Below are 16,995 nucleotides of genomic sequence, written 5' to 3' on the forward strand. Positions count from 1 at the left end.
ATACTTATAACGTATGCACACTCACCCTTATAAATACACGAACATAAATTCTATCATATGAGCATCTTCAAAAATTAAGTCAGTAAATCTTTAAAACTGAAAGTCACTGCAAGTGGCTTGTATATCACTGAAAGCCCAACACCTTGGTGATATATCTAGAACTATATGTAAAATTGGAATATCACGGGCCAAGCCGTCCTTACGTGAGGCCCAAAGTCAATTCCAGCCCGCATCCTTGGTCCGCTCGCTGTTGTTATCCCACAATTCAGATCAAAAAGCCCAGTAGCCCAGTTCGTTAGCCCATCTCCCCCTGTGCCTTCAATGAGCTCCTCCCTCCGGCGCGCCAGCAATGTTAAGGGTCGCGCAAGTTACTGGCATCCGATCCATCGCTGAAGCATTTTTCTCGCCGCGGCCCACTCAATTCTTTTGTTTTTCTGTCGGCTCAACGTTTCAGCCCAAGTGTCTTCTCTGCCCCTGTTCTGTTCTCGCGAGCTCATTTCCTTCCCCCTTCCGGCGCTGCCGGTGTTCTTGGTTTCTACGGTGTCACCTGGAGGTTGCTTTTCTGCTCAAGCCCCCCGTCGTTGTTTTATGCTTCCATTCCATCTCGTCCCTGTCTAGGGTTTCTTCTATAGGGTTCGTCTTCTCTCCCCTCTTTTTTTTTCTCAGTTCTCTGGTGGTCGTTTTGTTATGTAGGGTTCGTCTTCGTCTCCAAGTTACAGGCTCCCCATGCGCTAAGTAATTAATAATGTTTTGTTAGGGTCCTCATTTTGTCGGTGGCATGATTTTTAGGGTACTAGTATGCTAGTGGATTTGGTGTATATACGATTGAAATTTCGTTAACTGGATCTGAGCAAACTTAGGTTTGCATCCCATCCGCGCTGTTGTAATGAGCGGGGAGGCATGGGGCATCTGTTCTTTAGCTGATGAAGCATGATGTTTGGTTTCAAAATTCATGTCAGTTAGGGGTGGAAAATTAAGTGCCTAGAGTTTTCAGTTTTATATAGAATTAAACAGAAATCATTACCATGTATGTGTTTTGTGTTTCTTGGAATCGATGTGTTATATTGATTTTTCTCTCTACATTACTGAATCTCTAGAGATGCTGGCTCAAAGCCTGAGACCACACTACTCTATTGTAGCATAGTAATTTCTTAAATTCATTGCTGTTTCTTTTTTGCCCTATATGCTATTACCAAATCGTATTGACATATTGCCGTTTCATTGATTTTTTTATATATTACTGAATTTTCTCATGAATCCTTATACTATCCAAGTTTTTGATTGGGCTGATCATACATTGAAACAAATTTGTGGATCAGTTAGGAAGTATCAATCTTACATTCAGTCTTTTGAAGGATGATTCTCATGGTTCTGGTCACTATTTCCCTAGTTGTTTGCCATTGCTTGCTATAAGTTCTATGTTAGCTGCAGCTTTCTTCTGCAATAGGCACAGTGTTCTTCCCTGAAATTTGTTCAGAACTTATTTCAGCTTCCATGGGACCTTATTCATCTTATTTTGTTTAACTGCAAGTGGTGGGTTCATGCATTGAGCAAGCTAACTGTTGGACAACATAGTTTATCCCCACAAAACTGGCACTACCTTGCATTGCCCGTTACTGTGCATGTCAACCAGGAGTGATGTTATCGCAATGCATTCTTCAGTTAACTCTTTACATTAATCCCGATCCAGTTCAGTATTATGTTAGCAGGTTCATTGGATCGCTCCTCTGTCCCTTTGTTCTAACCTCAAATGTTATTGCTGCCTTAGACGGCATAATGAACTCTGTACAGTGAACCAACAAGAAGCATGCATGTATTTGCACAGTGATTCACTTGTATAGTTCTGAATTGTCTATCCCGACATGTACGAAGGATCTTGCAACTTTTTAAATTTGAAAATTTTGTTCTACAGGAACAAATGAAATAATTTGTCCCAAAGCAGTTATGTTTTACATGATTAATTTTTTCTAGATGATTTTTAAGTTTAACACGATTAATTTGAATTTAAGTCATTTGTTCTAAATCAAATCATTTGTTGGAACAAATCAATTAATTTGTTCGGTATAAATTATGTTCAATTTGAGTAGATTGAAATTTGTTCCCTGTGATCTTTTTTTTCTAAATGAAAATGTGTTCCATTGGAACGATTCTCATATTTTTGTTCCAAATCAACATAACTAATTTGAATTTAAATCATAATTTATTTTGAATCAATTTTGTTCCTAAGCATATGTGTTCCACTGGAACAATTCTTGTAACTTGTCCCAAGGAAATTATGTTCTACATCATTACTACGCATAATTTGTTCTAAATCAACAATATGTTTCATTGGAACAATTTTAGCATTCTGTTTAAAAGGATTTTTTGTTGAAATTTGTTCCCTGTGATTTATTTTTGTTCTAATGAACAATGTTCCATTGGAACAATTCTCATATTTTTGTTCCAAGTCAACATGATTAATTTGAATTAAATCATAATTTGTTCTGAATCAATTTTGTTCCTAAGCATATGTAGCATTTTGTTTAAAAGGAGTTTTTTTGTTGAAATTTGTTCCCTGTGATTTATTTATTTTTGTTCCAAATCAACATGATTAATTTGAATTTAAATCATAATTTTTTTTGAAACAATTTTGTTCCAAAGCATATGTGTTCCCCTGGAACAATTCTTGTAACTTGTTCCAAAGAAATTATGTTCTACATCATTACTATGCATAATTTGTTCTAAACCCTAACCCCTACAAATTATGATTTAAATTCGAATCCTGAAGACCACTAGTAAAATAAATAAATGGTGTTCATTTTGCTATTTTTATTTTACACGAATGATGCCAATGGAAAAAAAACTGATGGGAAGCGATAGAAGAAAAAAAAAAGACGAACGGAACAAAGACAAACGAACAGAAAGTGATGGAAACCATTTTCGGTTGAACCATCGTGTTTGCGAAGTCCACGAAGCCCACGAAAGATTCGGCCCCTAAAAACTAACTCGGGGAGGTGGGGCGTCGGGCAGCGGGGGGTGGCCGCACTTCTGCGATCGATTGGATCGCAGTAACGCGCGTGGCTCCTAATCGGACCCCTGGCGCGCGGCGCTCGTTACCTCGTGCTGTCGTGCAAGGGCGGCGGCTGCGCTTGGCTGCCGAACCACCGAGGCAAGGAACCGAACACGCCGCCGCTGCCGCGCCGCGTCACCGGGTCGGAAGCGGGGCGTCGGCGAGCACGTGCCTAGGAGGTGACGGCGGCGGAGAGTCGGAGAGACAGCTCCCGGCAGGTCAGTACACCCCCTCCGCCGCCACGGCAACCGCCGGCTTTTCTCCCTCGTCTCTCGCCACGCCTCTCATCTCTCACCCCCACCGTGAATCCGTCACACCGGCCGCCAAATCGAAACCCTAGGGCCTTGTACCTCTGCTGCTGAGACTGGGAGCTAGAACCCCTTCCCCAGGCCTCGCGAAGCCGCCATTGTGCCCCGCCCTGCCCCGCCACAGCCCCTAGCGCCCCAGCCCCGAACGCTGGCATAGTTCCGTCCAGTCCAGGGGCCGTCTTGCGCGCCCGTGCGGGCTCCCGGCCGTCCGGCGACCCTATTGAGCGTCTGCACCGCGCGGTTCTCGCTGGCACGGCTGCTGCTCGTACTCCTTGATGATTACGATTGCTGCTTGCTTTGTGCGATTCGGGGATAGCTCTATACTTTTGATCATTTTTTGAGGGATAGCTCTATACTTTTGATTTTTTTTTGAGGGATAGCTCTATACTTTTGATCATTTGATGCCTTCTTCTCCCTCCCCTCCCCTCTGAACGATGCCTTCCTCTCCTTTACTTAATCTGATAGGGAATATTAATCTCGTATCGGCCCATTTTGCAGCCTCAATTGAATACTCGACAGGAGCACCTGGAGTAGTCATGACAGGTAAGGTTTTTATCTGAATCTCAGATAGGGCTGTTCCTATTTTCTGTGCATTCAAGCATGCTTTGTGATGAATTTTGTCATTGTAATGTTGTTCATGGATTGATTGTTCATTTTCCCTTGGTGCCCATTCCAGGAAAATCTGAGCAGAAGTCTCGGAAACAGAGGAGGAAAGAGGCGAGATCAGAGAAGCAGAAGCTGCGGTTTCTCTCTTGGGTTCAGCACCAGGTGAGCTTACCAAGTTTCAGAGAAGAGAGACTGAAGTGACTTGTTTTGCCTTATTTACTATCTTAATTCAAATGCACATATTTTATTAACCATTTATTGAGTTAGGGTGGCAAAAAGAAGAAACTGGCAATGCCAGCAGTAGAGCCTAATCCAGAAGAGGGGAAGAAAATTAAGAAAGAACCTGCTACTGTGAAGAAGAAGAGAAAGAGGGAATTAGAGGGTAAACACAAGCCCAAGTCGAACTTTCAGGAATATCTTGAGATGGAGATGGGTGGAGCTGTGAGCATGGAGGAGGATCTGGAGATGGAGAGGAGGCTTGCGAAAAAGCTCAAAGTGAAGAAAGGGAAGTTGGGAGGTCCGGATGATGGTATGGATGAACTTTTTGCGGACCTTGGGTTTGGTGGAGACTTTGGGTCGGATGATGAAACAGAAGCGTATGACAGGACAAAAGGTAAAAAGAAAAAGAAGGTCACAGAGGATGACATGGAGATGGAGGAACTGGGTGTCGGGGATGAAGAGAATGATCAGAAAAAGAAGAAGAAGAATAAGAAGAAGGTGGTGAAGAAGGATGACATGGAGACAGAGGAACTGGATAACAGAGGTGAAGAGAACAATGGGAAAAAGAAGAAGAAGAGGAAGAAGAAGCTGAAGAAGGATGATATGGAGGTTGAAGAACCAGACGACGGGGGTGCTGACATGGATGGGGTGGTTCTGGAATCTGAGGATGGAGAGGCTAATGTGGTTGAACTGTCCACAGAATCAAAAGGGAAGTATGTACCTCCAAGTTTGCGTGCTTCTTCCAATTCAGAATCAGAAGAGATTGCTCAGATGCGTCGGAGAGTAAGAGGTTTGAGCCTAAGTTCCATCTTTTATTTGCTTGACATGCCACATTACTTATCCATTTATTTTGTTTTGCAATCGTATTCCCTTGTATGACCTAATGAGTGCTGTGCATCAGGACTTCTGAACAGACTATCAGAGTCAAATGTGGAGTCTATTACTCAGGAAATTGCCACGCTTTTTCGAGTATAGTCCTTTGACTCATCAATCTCTCCATTCTTCTGATTGTGTATTATCATATGTCTTTCATATGTATTTTTTGGGTATTGATTAATCAGGGGGCCTGTTTTCGCGGTTTTATTGTTTTATCTTTCAACAGTCCATTCCACGAAGTGTTGGTTGTCAGATAATTGGTGATGAAGTTTTGGCTAGTTGTTCCCGGGGACCTCGTGGCAATGACCAGTTAAGGATCTTTCTTACTAATTAGATATATCTTTTCTTTAGACTGATTAAGCATGAATATCTTGTTCAACGAACCCATTTTACTGTTCTAAGCATCCTGTTGAAATTTGATATATTTTAATAGTACAGAACTAACACTTTTGCCATTTGAGCAGATATGCTGCTGTTTTTGCAGCCTTTGTTGCAGGCATGGCATGTTTGGTTGGTATCGACTTCAGTGCCAAGATCCTTGCATCCATTGCTAAGACGTTTGAGGTACCCCCCCCCCCCCCCCCCCCCGCCCTCCCAACACGCACGGCACACACACAACCCTGTTGCGATCCCGATCTGTATATCTGCTTACCTTTAAGATTCTTGAATCAACTTTTGTGTGTGTGTTGTTTTTCTCTTGTGACAGGATGAGTACTCAAAAGAAGATAGCATATCTTTGAGAAATCTAACCTTACTCTTCTGCTTTCTGTGCATATTTGGTGTCATCTCAAGGTCTGTGGTTTGAATGGAACAGCGTACCATGTTTCTATAAAACCATTTCAAGATAAATTCTCCTAATATTCATTGGTGCATCCCGTTGTGTGATATTGCAGTGATCTTGTGTACGATCTTCTATCAGTTCTGAGCAAGCGCTTGACAGAGATGGATGTCTCCACAGTATTGACCATCCTACAGTGTATGATATTACATCATTTTTCACTAGTAACAAAACTGACACATTTAACCATCATAACATTTCATGTATAGAGTACCATGCCCTCCTTTTCTGTCTCTGAATGTTTTCATCTGGATGGACAGGCTGTGGAATGAAGCTGCGGGGTGATGATCCAGGTGCTATGAAAGACTTTGTCCTTAGTATTCAGAACTCTGTGAATCAGTTGAAATTGCACTCTGGCGTTGGAGAAGACCGAAAAACAGATGTATTATACAGCACAAGAGTAAGTTGTCTTGTTGAATGCACCTATTTAATAAGCGATAAGCATTATTTTTCAGTTAGGTTTTTAATTTAACTAACTGGTTTTAATTTACCACTCAGATGAAATTTATGCTCGATACCATATGTGACATTAAGAACAATAAGAAAAGGACTAAAGATCTTTCAGACCACTCTCGAATAAAGAAGTGGCTTCAAAAGGTTTGTACCAGAACAACCTGCCCATCATCTGCAGTTATGAATTGTGATTTAAGAATGCCGTTCCTTTTCTACACACTGACAGCTTAAGGCAGAAGATGTCCTGTTGCAAGGGCTAACATGGAAGAGGCTTTTGGACCCTGATAAGAAAGGGCAATGGTGGTTGTCTGGGGATGTTCCATCCACAGCAGGTAATATTGAAGATGTTGCTGCTGTTATAAGCAAGGACGTTGCAGAGACGCAAAAGCTTCTTCAGCTTGCAGCAGCTCAGCGGATGAACACGGACATACGAAGAGCAATCTTTTGTATTATAATGAGTGCTGAAGACTATGTAGACGCTTTCGAGAAGCTCTTGAGGCTGGGCCTTTCTGGGAAGCAGGCATGCATCAATATTCTTGAAGATGAGTTGTTCTGTATGTATACCGCAATACTATTTATTTATGCCTTTTCCTCTGTTGAATATGCAGGATCGAGAAATCATAAGGGTCATTGTTGACTGTTGTCTGCATGAAAAGATGTTCAACAAGTATTACACAGTCCTTGCTTCCAAGCTATGCAGCCATGAGAAAAATCACAAGTTCAGCTTGCAGGTATATTGTTATGTTTTTTGCCATGTTTGTTACCTATGTTAATTCCTCAGAAGTTACTCTTCTCTTAATAGCTAATGTAGGTTTATTTTCCTCAATACCTTTTAGAGCTTTCTTTTCCTTAATAAATAATCATATAGGCGAGACATTATGCAGCAGGATGAATCATCATTCTATTATGACAGGCCTAGACCTTGGTGAACCTTAACTTGGGCTTTTCAAATACTTGATATTGGTACTGATGTGAATACCACATTACGGATTTTGATAGAACCCTCTAGCCATTACATTTAGTTCTTGTACCCTTCGTTCCGCATAGGTGGTGATAGAGCTTTATTTTTCTGATTATGTGTTCTCTGGTTTATTTTGGTACTACTGCAGTACTGCATCTGGGATCACTTTAAGGAGCTAGACAACATGGAGCCAAATCGATCCATGAACCTTGCAAAACTAGTTGCAGAGATGTTGTCAAACTTCACCCTCTCCCTTGCAACTCTGAAGATTGTCAACCTGGCAAACCCAGTGGAGATGACTCCAGAGAGGATTGCCCATTTTCAGGTGCTCTTTGAGACCTTACTACAGAAAGATGATGCGCTGGTGTGGAATGTCTTCACCCGTATTGCTGGTCTTCCAGAGCTTGAGATATTGAGAGATGGCATTGTGCTGTTCATCAAGCAGCATGTGATTGCTGAGGACACTGGGAAAGCCTTGGCTAACAAATTCAAGATTGCAAAGAAGGCACTTGATAATACTGCTGGAGTTCTGATGTAAGGTCCACGGGGTTCCAAGCCTGTGCTTTCCATGCCTATTTGCGCCAAATTTTGCATCTTTCATGCCCTTTGTTCTCATTTCCGCTTTGTTGCTTCCGAGAAACAAAGTACAACTCCTTTTTGCATCTATACTATAAATTAGAGAATGATCTCCCAAGGCTGTTGCAAATTTGATTTGATGATTCAGCATAGACCTTAGTGGTTTGGAATGCTTTAAGCAAAACTTTGGATGATGTGTGAGCATGCAATTGTATGCCATATCTTGGGAATACTGCCTATTCATCACTGTACAATAACTGTGCATGAGGTTCGATCCGGTCTGAACCGTTTCCGAGTTGCAGCAAGGCATTGTTGCACAAACCATTTGCATTAGGGTTAAAAATAAATGGAAAATGCTGCCACAAATTACTCTTTGCGTTACATAATTTAGCCGCACTTGAAATATGACGCTTGTTAAAATGAAGAAAAGAAACACGCTAGGGAGAGGTCATCATGGAGACCTGCCCATCTGATCCCCATGGCCAAAAGCAAAATGTGTAGCGCCTGCCTACTGCAAGTGAAGTGATCTACCTCCCTTTCTCGAAATTCAGGGGTCTTTTTGTCTGCGATGGTATGGAACAAGAGAAAACTATTGATCGTGATCCGGTTTTATACGATTTCCCCCCCTGGAGTCCACAATTTGCCCTCTCGTTTGGATCGCGACTATAAATCGCGATCCAATTTTTTGCATTTTGACCCATGTTTTTCCAAATTAGCCGCGCCCCCACCTTGGATCGCTCGCGGCGAGGTCACGCGACGTCACGCCGTCGCTGAAGAAGGATGCTGCATGCAGCAAGCGAGCAAGTTGAATGGCCATGATTTTTTTTTTTATGATGAGTGACGCCTGCATATGCAGTCTTTTCACAATGTTTTCTATTTATTTTTTTTACAATATACATCTAACTGTACATGAACCATCCTGTCTGGAAAGAACTCCCGAGTCGCAATACGGCCTTGTTACTGAAACCGTTTGCATTCGGATAACACCACCACAATTACAAAGTTACAATTTAGTTTCGGATTTAGCTTGACTTGCAAGCGTTCATGTAACAAGACAGTACACTAGGGAGAGCCCTCATTGCTGGCATCGTCGTCTTCGGTCTCGTGGCCTGCCCATCTGATTATGGAGTAGAGGAACTCCTTGAGGTTCACCTCCCCGTTCCTGTTGAGGTCCATCTCCTCTGCAAAGAAACACACACAGAGGAAACAATGTGACATGTAGAACACGAGCTCCTGTTACTGTTGCAGTAGCAATGGCGGGTGGAAATTAATTTAGGCAGCTGGAGTTACTGAATAGCTGCGCCGTTATGTGGCTGGACGTCCTCTCCTGGTGGGACGCCTCGTTCATCCTCCGGGTGACGTCTTTCCTCTTCATCTTGCCGTCGCCGTCCTTGTCGAAGAAGAGGAAGGCGTCGATGAGCTCGTCGAAGACGTGGTTAAGCTTCGCCGACTCGAACTCGGAGACCTGAAACCTCCCATTGCATTAATTAATCCATTAATGACAGCAAGCCGATCGATCGACCGCCTCGCCATGGAAAGAAGCGTCTTCAATTCGCAGGCAGTAGATAGAGAGGATCGGAGCAGGAGGAGGAAGAAACTAGAAAGAGCTCGTACGCGGCGTGTGACGTCCGGGCCGAAGAGCAGGTACATGAGGCAGAGGAGGACGACGAACTCCTGGAACTGGATCCCGTCCCGGCGGTCGATGTCGCAGTAGCGGTGCACGTCGTCGGCCTCCTTGTCGGACATCTGGACCTGGAGCTTGCCCAAGCAGCTCCGCAGCTCGTCGTTGCCGATCGTGCCGTCGGAATCCTCGTCTGCGACGGGGAAAAAGAAAAACAACTCAGCACTCGACATCTCTGCGTTGCAAACACAAGATCGAGGGGAAATGTTTTTAGACAGAGGAGTGTCGTTACTATACCGTACTGGTCGAAGACGTCCTTGATGTCCCGGAGGCCGTCCTTGAAGCGGGGCAGGCGCATGGTGATGCTGTTCACCGTTCGGAAGGTCCGCTGCTGGGACCTGGCCCTCTCCCGGAGCGCCGCCGCCACCTTGTCGTCGAGGTCCTTCTCTGCTCGCCGGCGCTTGATCGGCTCCGTGCACATGGAGGCCACCATCCCCATCGCTGCGACTGGCAACCGCACCAATTTCAGCTGATCCACCAGAAGGAAGAAGCACACAAGCCTTTGTGGCCTTGTATGATACTATGATCTAAACAACATACAAGAAGCAAACTAGAAACAAAATGGTGTATACTGTATAGCATCCAAGCCTTTGTTACCGTGGTGATGTTTGCAGAGAAACTTTGCTGTAGATTACGGTATTGACCCTAGCAGATGAATAAACAAGTTTTCTTTTCAACTTTGAGTCTTTGACCGTGGAAAACATACGGACTTTTAGTTTCTCACGTTTTATTACCAAGGAAAATGAAGGGAAATATGATCGCGTCACCTGCGGCTGCGGGGGGGGGGGGGGGGGGGTGAGGGGGGTGAGATGATAATGGCGGCCTTTCCGCACTGCCGGGACGAGTTTGCGTGCGAATCGGCATGATGATATGAACGGAGCCGCATGCGAGCAATCCCTATCAGACTGGCCAGCGAAGGAGGTGAGGCAGAATCTGATGCCATGGCTAAACAAGTCAACAGCCTGGACGCGATAGCTCTCCTGTAGTTTCTGCTTGGATACTCGTGCGCCTTTTTCAAATTCCCCCCTTAACCACCTTGAGTAATTCTGAAGAAACATCAGTTGTTCTCATCTTTCCAGAACAGGAATATATCCTGTATAAACTATGGACAATGGGTAAGCCGAGCCAGGCGCCTCGATTTAGGTTCATTGTTAATAATGTCCCGCCCAGTAACACCAATAAAACCGAGAAATATTCTTCAAAGCTAGCAGCATCTGCGAACTATTCAGATGCTACCTCCCATCAACATACCTACCATCAGAGGTCCATACAATTTTTTTTAAAAAAAACAATCATCAAATTCTCTAGTAAGGCAGTAAACTTGCAGCAGGCCTCAACGACATCCCAATTTGGAATTTGCACGCACTAATCCCAAGATTAAAGGAACGGCACAAAACACGAGTCACAGATATTACAAGTGCAACCTGCTACGTGAAATGGGCAACTAACTGAAGCCCCAAATGTATCACCCTGGTCACTACTAAGCACAAAACAAAAAAGAAGGGTAAAATAGCCAAACAAAATCCATGACAACTCATCATGAACAAATGTCTCAGCTAGCCGTTTACAGAGTATCTAAGTTGGTTTCCTCATGTTGCGGCCAGCTCTGATCACTTCATCCACCAGCAGCAATTGCGATGCAATGATAGGTCTACAGCAAAGGGGGGAAAATTGTTAGTTAGCTGCTATACATTAAGGATATTCTAGACAGCATAGGCTAGAACACAGAACCACAATAGCTGATAGCTGCACCACATACCCAGAGTTGATGATTTGACGCTTCACAGAGTAATTATCGAAGATGCCCTCCATCTGGGGATCAATCGGTTCCCCAGAGTGATGGTTCAATCCCACGACCAATCCACGGTCATGCTCGTTCTTAAAATAACATAACAAAAATAGTCAGGAACTTCCTGACTTCAAGAACAAGTCTAAAAGCAATAGGGGCAACATACCTGGAGGGAAACAATGACATCTTGGGTATCTAGACCAGAGTTTTCTGCTAAGGTCTTGGGTATAACAAGAAGAGCTTCCGCAAATGCTTCCACCCCAAGTTGTGCTCGCTGTTGCCAATATTACGAAATTAGCAAGCAGTTCATGTTGCAGCAATGTAAAGCATATCATTTAGTGAACTTACTCCTTTGACGGTTTTCTTCACATTGTCAATAAGATGCTTCTTCGCAGCAACCTCAAAAGCACCAGCACCCTGGACAAATGTGATGGAAATGCTAAGATAAATAGTTGTTTTCTACAGAAGCCAATGTTCAAGTGTTCAATTGAATCCAAAACAAATAATAGAGAGATTCAAGCATCACAGGTTAGTCCATGATGGTAAACAGGATGTGCAAGTACACAGGAGTTAACATTGTGGGCACAAGGGTAATCGAGTTACCCATAACATCCAGAATTAGCAGGTGATTTATGCCACAGTCAACAATACATAACACCAAACCCACATATCTTTAACATAATGCATGCTATCTTTCAACGTGGTGAAATTCTCAAATCATACCAGCACAACTGCTTCATCCTCAACTGTATTCTTAACAGATCTTAGACCATCGCGGACGGCATCCTTGATTTGTGCGATGGTATGGTCATTAGGCCCTGAATATATTAAATTTACATTCAGTTCAAAGCTCAATGAGGGTGTCAAAGAAGACAATATTGTTTCTGAGATGCTAACCTTTAATCAGTATCGTACAAGAGCGAGGGTTTTTTACGTTCTTGACAAATGTGTACTTTTCTTCTCCAAGGACATGCTCATAGACAAGCCCAGCCCAGCCAAGACAATCTTCAGTCAAGTCATCGACCGAATTGACGGCTTCACCACCGCATGCTAGCACAAGCCTCTCCATATTCCTCCTCTTTGCTCTTCGAAGAGCAATAATCTGTACATGCAAAATCATGTCAAGGAGGATGGCCAAAACATGTATTTAACAGCATGGATCATGCTATCAACAAGCTTCCATACAAAGAGTTTACTCTCAGGTAACAAGAAGTTACATTTTGGGGCTTTGGGCATTAACACAATCTCCAAAATGTTTTACCAAACAATAGCTTGCAATATATTTATTAGTATTAGCAAAATTATAATAAGATGAATATACGCAACATTTTATATTGCTCCGCCTCATAATATGTGGAGACTGAAATCAAAGCTTTAGATAATTTGATTGCATGCAACCTAAAACATAAAATGCTGGTAACTAGAGAGAGCAATTGTCAAGATTCCTATCAAGCGATCACCTCACATTAATAATGGACTTTTATTGATTTTCACCTTACTTGATTGTTTGCTAGCATAAGAGACAGAATGATTTAACCAGCCAGCACCTAGTTCAACGGTGAACTTCATGAGACCCATATTATTAAACCTAAAACTATTTAAGGTTAAGATAAACTAGAGATAAATAATTTGGATTCTTGGAACCACCAAGAAAAAAAAACAGAATAGATTACCCCTGCTCTAGCAAGGAGATCCAGAGATGGAGGGTCAATGCCCTTCTGATTGATCACCACGAAGTTTTTGTCACCTCCGACGCAAACCTGCATGCCAAGAGAATTAAACCCTATATTAGTATATGGGAGAGTAGAGCTCTGGTCTAACAACAAATTACCTTGCTTTTCAACTCAATGATCCGCTTGACACGTTCATCAACTTGGCGTCTCTCTGCAGCAACCATCTTCTCTCTTTGTTCTGCGTTTGAGTAGAAAAATCCCGCATTGATTTCACTGAGAAATTTACATGTCAGTCAAACAGTTGCCTTCAACAGTACATGAAAAATAACAAAACCAATTCTAAGCAGCTTGTAAGCCACCTTATTGATTTGCCTCATAGCATAAAAGAAACTGAGAGCTAAAGTATAAAGTAAAACATTAGAACCTCATATAAACAATCAAACAAGACAGCATGAACACTCGAATGCTTTAATTTAACAGCCCACTCCAACAAAAGCATAGCCAGTTTTCTTCATGATACATAATATGGACAGCTAAACAGATCACACACAGAGACAAAATGCATGCATACCCTTCTCACAAATTTGGTGCAGCAAATTTCAGAATAAACTAAGCCATACTGAAACAAAAATACCAAAAGCAACACTTCGATGTACTGGGAAGCACCTTTTCTCATATTCTAATGAGACATTGCAGGTCAAGATGTAACAGTTCTCTGCCCTGCGCTTCATGTCAGGGTGCCGGGAACCATGGTCCAGAACCAGACCCTCAATCTGCAAGAATATCAAAGCAGAAAGGTAAACATTTTTTACATTCCATCCAGGTATCACCTGACATGACTACATGTTAATCCAGATTCATATATATGTCACTGGATTAACTAGATAATGAATATACAAGGACTGAGCTAACAATCTCATGTGTAAATAAGATTGGCGAATTCATTATATAAAGGTACTATGAATTCAGCACACTGAACAATGCCATATAGAGTAATGAAAAATGAATATGTACCAGGAGGGTGTCAACATCAAATTTGTGGCGCATGTGCATTATTTCCACCATAAAAAGATCGATGGGTTCTTCTGGTTTGCGGATGCATAGAACCTATAACAAAGTTACACAAACAATTTAAAATATGCTTAGAAATGAACAGGCGCAGAAATTTTTTACATAGAAGAACTAAAAGAGAAATCAAACGTACCGCATTCACGACAATATCCGTCAGCTGATCAGCCAATCCTTCATACAACTGCAATACAATAGCTCCACGTAAAACTCAAAGGGGAAGTGGCACACAGGTAAATTTCTTATGATGTGACAGATGAATAATACCTTTGTCCTAAGAGTTGTTCTTGCTATCATTTTCAAGGTATCCCTATCAGGCTCATCACCAATAACAACTGGTGTCTTGAATTTCTCGAGAAACTCAAGAGTTGCTCTCTTGGCAACATCAAAACCATCAACCAAAAATCTTGGGTGAGTACCTACAAAATTATCAATTGGTTACTGTACAATTACTGGAAATAGGTTACACAAAAAATATGTGGCTTCATCCAATGAGAACAGTTTCCTAATGCATAATTGCAGTACTTAACCTGTGGGACTATTATTTTTGGTTAATTTTGTGTAAATACATCCAGCTAAGCCCGGTAAATGTACTACTAATGTAAGCAAAACACAACGAGCCGCACAAGAATTTATCAGCATCCCTTCATGCATAGAAAAAACAGGATGCTTAAACAAGACCATGTGTTTGTGTTGCTCTCTACCTTTCAAATTGGATTTTGACCGCAGCTACCGAGTTACAATCAAATAATTATCAGTGGTGGGCAACACATCATCACATGTAATATGTGGATAATGTGGTATCCCTAAGCCATTAGCAGTGCTTCAACTGCATGGGAGCTTTCTTTTACATGTGATGAAATGAAGATGCATACTTATGCCAAGTGCCCATAATCCATTCTTAGCCTTGATTCAGTAAAAATACATGTCAATTCAGGAGTCCCAAACCACAATCTGCAGTAACATTATCCAGAAAGGCTAACATCAAACCTAAAGCTGTACTGCTAAATTTCAGCTATATTTGACCGGAGGGCACAGTGTAACTAAAGAAAATCAACTTATTACGTATAAATAGGGTTGCACATTTATCCAAAACGCCAATATGATATTTTGAATACAATAAACAGGTTTCTTACAAAGCAAAATTATATCAGTGTACCAAACCAGAGAAGTGTATAATCATACCTTCATCAATGCACCGCTCAGACTGCTTCATTAGCTCCCCAATGAAAAGCACAGTAGAGGTTGTGCCATCACCACTGGTATCATCCTGTGCCACGGCCGTCCTCGCAATCATGATGGCAGTTGGGTTCTGAATTTGCTGTAAATAAATGACACAAGACATTAGAAAACACAACACTTGAGTACATAGATCATCAAGATGTTAAAAGAATGTTTCTGTGGAAAGTTGCAGTACCATTTCCTTCAAGAGGGTGTTCCCATCCTTGGTTAGCTTTAGGTCACCAGCTCCACCAACAAGCCTGAGCAGCATAAACACAGGCAAATAAATTCAGATAAAGCAACCGATACAGTCAACGAGAAAGCACCTTCTGTGAAACAGTAGCTCAGCATATCCCAAATTCCCAATCACTAGCTAATGATAAATATCAGCATATCAAATCAGAACCCCCCAGGCATTGCCAAAATCAAACCACCTTTCTGCTCTAAATCTGAACAACTACCACCAACACCCAGTCATTCTCTTACTGATAAGCAAATGTACCACCAAGTGGAGATCCAAGCAGAAAATTCCCACACGCTATTTCAAGGAAAAATTAATGAACTACATCAAGGGGGGACTACCGACCGAGCAGCACAAAACGAAGGGACGCGTCTCAAATCTACAAGTGATCAGCTGCATCTCTAAACCTAGACCCCCTACGAAAATGATGGATCAGAAAAGAAACACTTCGCCCTAGTGAATCTAGCAACCGCCCGAGCTTGATCTAGCGATAACGTCCACAGGGCTAGCAAGCGAGAGGGGCAGCGACGGAAAGGGGGGAGAGGAGGAAGCGGAAGAGTACATCTTGATGGTGCCCTTGGGGCCGAGGTTGGTCTTGAGCACGTCCTGGAGGCCCTTGGCGGCGTTGATGTTCATGTGCAACGCCGCCGACTTGTTGAGCACCTCGGCGTTCGGGTTCAGCACGCGGAGCGACATGGCTGATGCCTCGCCTCGCTCGCTTGCTCACCCACGGAGATCTCGCCGGAGACGGCGGCGGCGAGGTGTGGGGAAGGGAGCGCAAGGGCGCGAGGCGAAGGGGTGAAGGGGAGGGAGGCGGAGCGGGAGCAGTAGGGTTTTGGGCGAGTGCGGGTGGGGGGATGGGAGTTGTTCGGGAGAGGTCGAGGCGGCGCTTGGTGGCGGAATCCCCTGGGCTGCGACGGGCCGTGGTGCTCTCCGTTGTGCGGGAGAGGCCTCGAACAAATGGGTCTCAAGCCCATGGAGCAGGAGCCCATCAATCACTCATAGTTCTCATTTTTCCCTAAAAAAAACTCATAGTTCTCATTTTTCTTTTTTCCTCTAAAGATAAAGAAATGCATCGCGTTTTTTTAATAGAGCAGATAGCATCACGCTGGGTCGCTGGCAATGATGAGTAAAATCGCATATTCATATGATCAAACCCACGCCTACAAGAAGCTACGTTTTGGGTGGTTGAATTATTAGCCACTGAAATTTTGGTTTATCATCGGTGTCATTCAGGGGCGTAACTAGGATTTTGGGTTAGGGTGGTCCAGAGTACATACATAATACAAGTTTATAATTGCTTAAACAACTAATACTATATTAATAAAGTGTTTTACAACTTCAAACATCTTAAAAATCAATAATTAAGTCTGAATTTTGCTTATATGACGGATTGTTTGATGAATAATTACAATACTTATACTTTGAGCTACTAA

The 16,995-nt window shown here is 42.8% G+C and overlaps 3 protein-coding genes across 8 annotated transcripts; 1 reads left to right on the plus strand and 2 right to left on the minus strand.

Moving 5' to 3' along the window:
* Nucleotides 1–396: 396 nt before the first annotated feature.
* LOC120697419 (nucleolar MIF4G domain-containing protein 1-like) lies at nt 397–8,140 on the plus strand. Of its 3 annotated transcripts, none has more exons than XM_039980657.1 (14): nt 397–553; nt 3,856–3,900; nt 4,034–4,125; nt 4,231–4,972; nt 5,084–5,151; nt 5,285–5,367; nt 5,523–5,622; nt 5,765–5,850; nt 5,952–6,034; nt 6,157–6,296; nt 6,395–6,493; nt 6,576–6,869; nt 6,958–7,080; nt 7,459–8,140. In XM_039980657.1, exons 2-14 carry the CDS (start codon nt 3,894–3,896, stop codon nt 7,846–7,848), a joined length of 2,307 nt encoding a protein of 768 aa, XP_039836591.1. In that variant the 5' UTR covers nt 397–553; nt 3,856–3,893; the 3' UTR covers nt 7,849–8,140. The 3 variants fall into 3 exon arrangements, with proteins under 3 accessions (XP_039836591.1, XP_039836589.1, XP_039836590.1); XM_039980655.1 differs by having other exon boundaries at nt 493–633; XM_039980656.1 differs by lacking the exon at nt 397–553 and adding an exon at nt 2,985–3,267.
* A 597-nt stretch (nt 8,141–8,737) lies between these two features.
* Nucleotides 8,738–10,404, minus strand: LOC120697420 (probable calcium-binding protein CML22). Of its 4 annotated transcripts, none has more exons than XM_039980661.1 (6): nt 10,302–10,393; nt 10,165–10,212; nt 9,805–10,014; nt 9,501–9,700; nt 9,177–9,351; nt 8,738–9,067 (listed from the first exon to the last, which is right to left on the minus strand). In XM_039980661.1, exons 3-6 carry the CDS (start codon nt 10,004–10,006, stop codon nt 8,949–8,951), a joined length of 696 nt encoding a protein of 231 aa, XP_039836595.1. In that variant the 5' UTR covers nt 10,007–10,014; nt 10,165–10,212; nt 10,302–10,393; the 3' UTR covers nt 8,738–8,948. The 4 variants fall into 4 exon arrangements, with proteins under 4 accessions (XP_039836595.1, XP_039836593.1, XP_039836592.1 ...); XM_039980659.1 differs by having other exon boundaries at nt 10,140–10,212; nt 10,302–10,316; XM_039980658.1 differs by lacking the exon at nt 10,165–10,212 and having other exon boundaries at nt 10,335–10,404.
* A 468-nt stretch (nt 10,405–10,872) lies between these two features.
* On the minus strand, nt 10,873–16,426 carry LOC120697422 (T-complex protein 1 subunit zeta 1-like). Its single transcript, XM_039980662.1, has 15 exons — nt 16,122–16,426; nt 15,515–15,578; nt 15,283–15,418; nt 14,365–14,516; nt 14,234–14,281; nt 14,044–14,136; nt 13,696–13,802; nt 13,188–13,302; nt 13,030–13,116; nt 12,254–12,458; nt 12,080–12,174; nt 11,705–11,773; nt 11,523–11,630; nt 11,327–11,445; nt 10,873–11,218 (listed from the first exon to the last, which is right to left on the minus strand). The coding sequence occupies exons 1-15, from the start codon at nt 16,253–16,255 to the stop codon at nt 11,143–11,145; spliced, it is 1,608 nt and encodes a 535-aa protein (XP_039836596.1). The 5' UTR covers nt 16,256–16,426; the 3' UTR covers nt 10,873–11,142.
* Nucleotides 16,427–16,995: the final 569 nt, after the last annotated feature.

This window comes from Panicum virgatum, chromosome 3K (genome assembly GCF_016808335.1).
Source record: "Panicum virgatum strain AP13 chromosome 3K, P.virgatum_v5, whole genome shotgun sequence".
NCBI lineage: Eukaryota > Viridiplantae > Streptophyta > Magnoliopsida > Poales > Poaceae > Panicum > Panicum virgatum.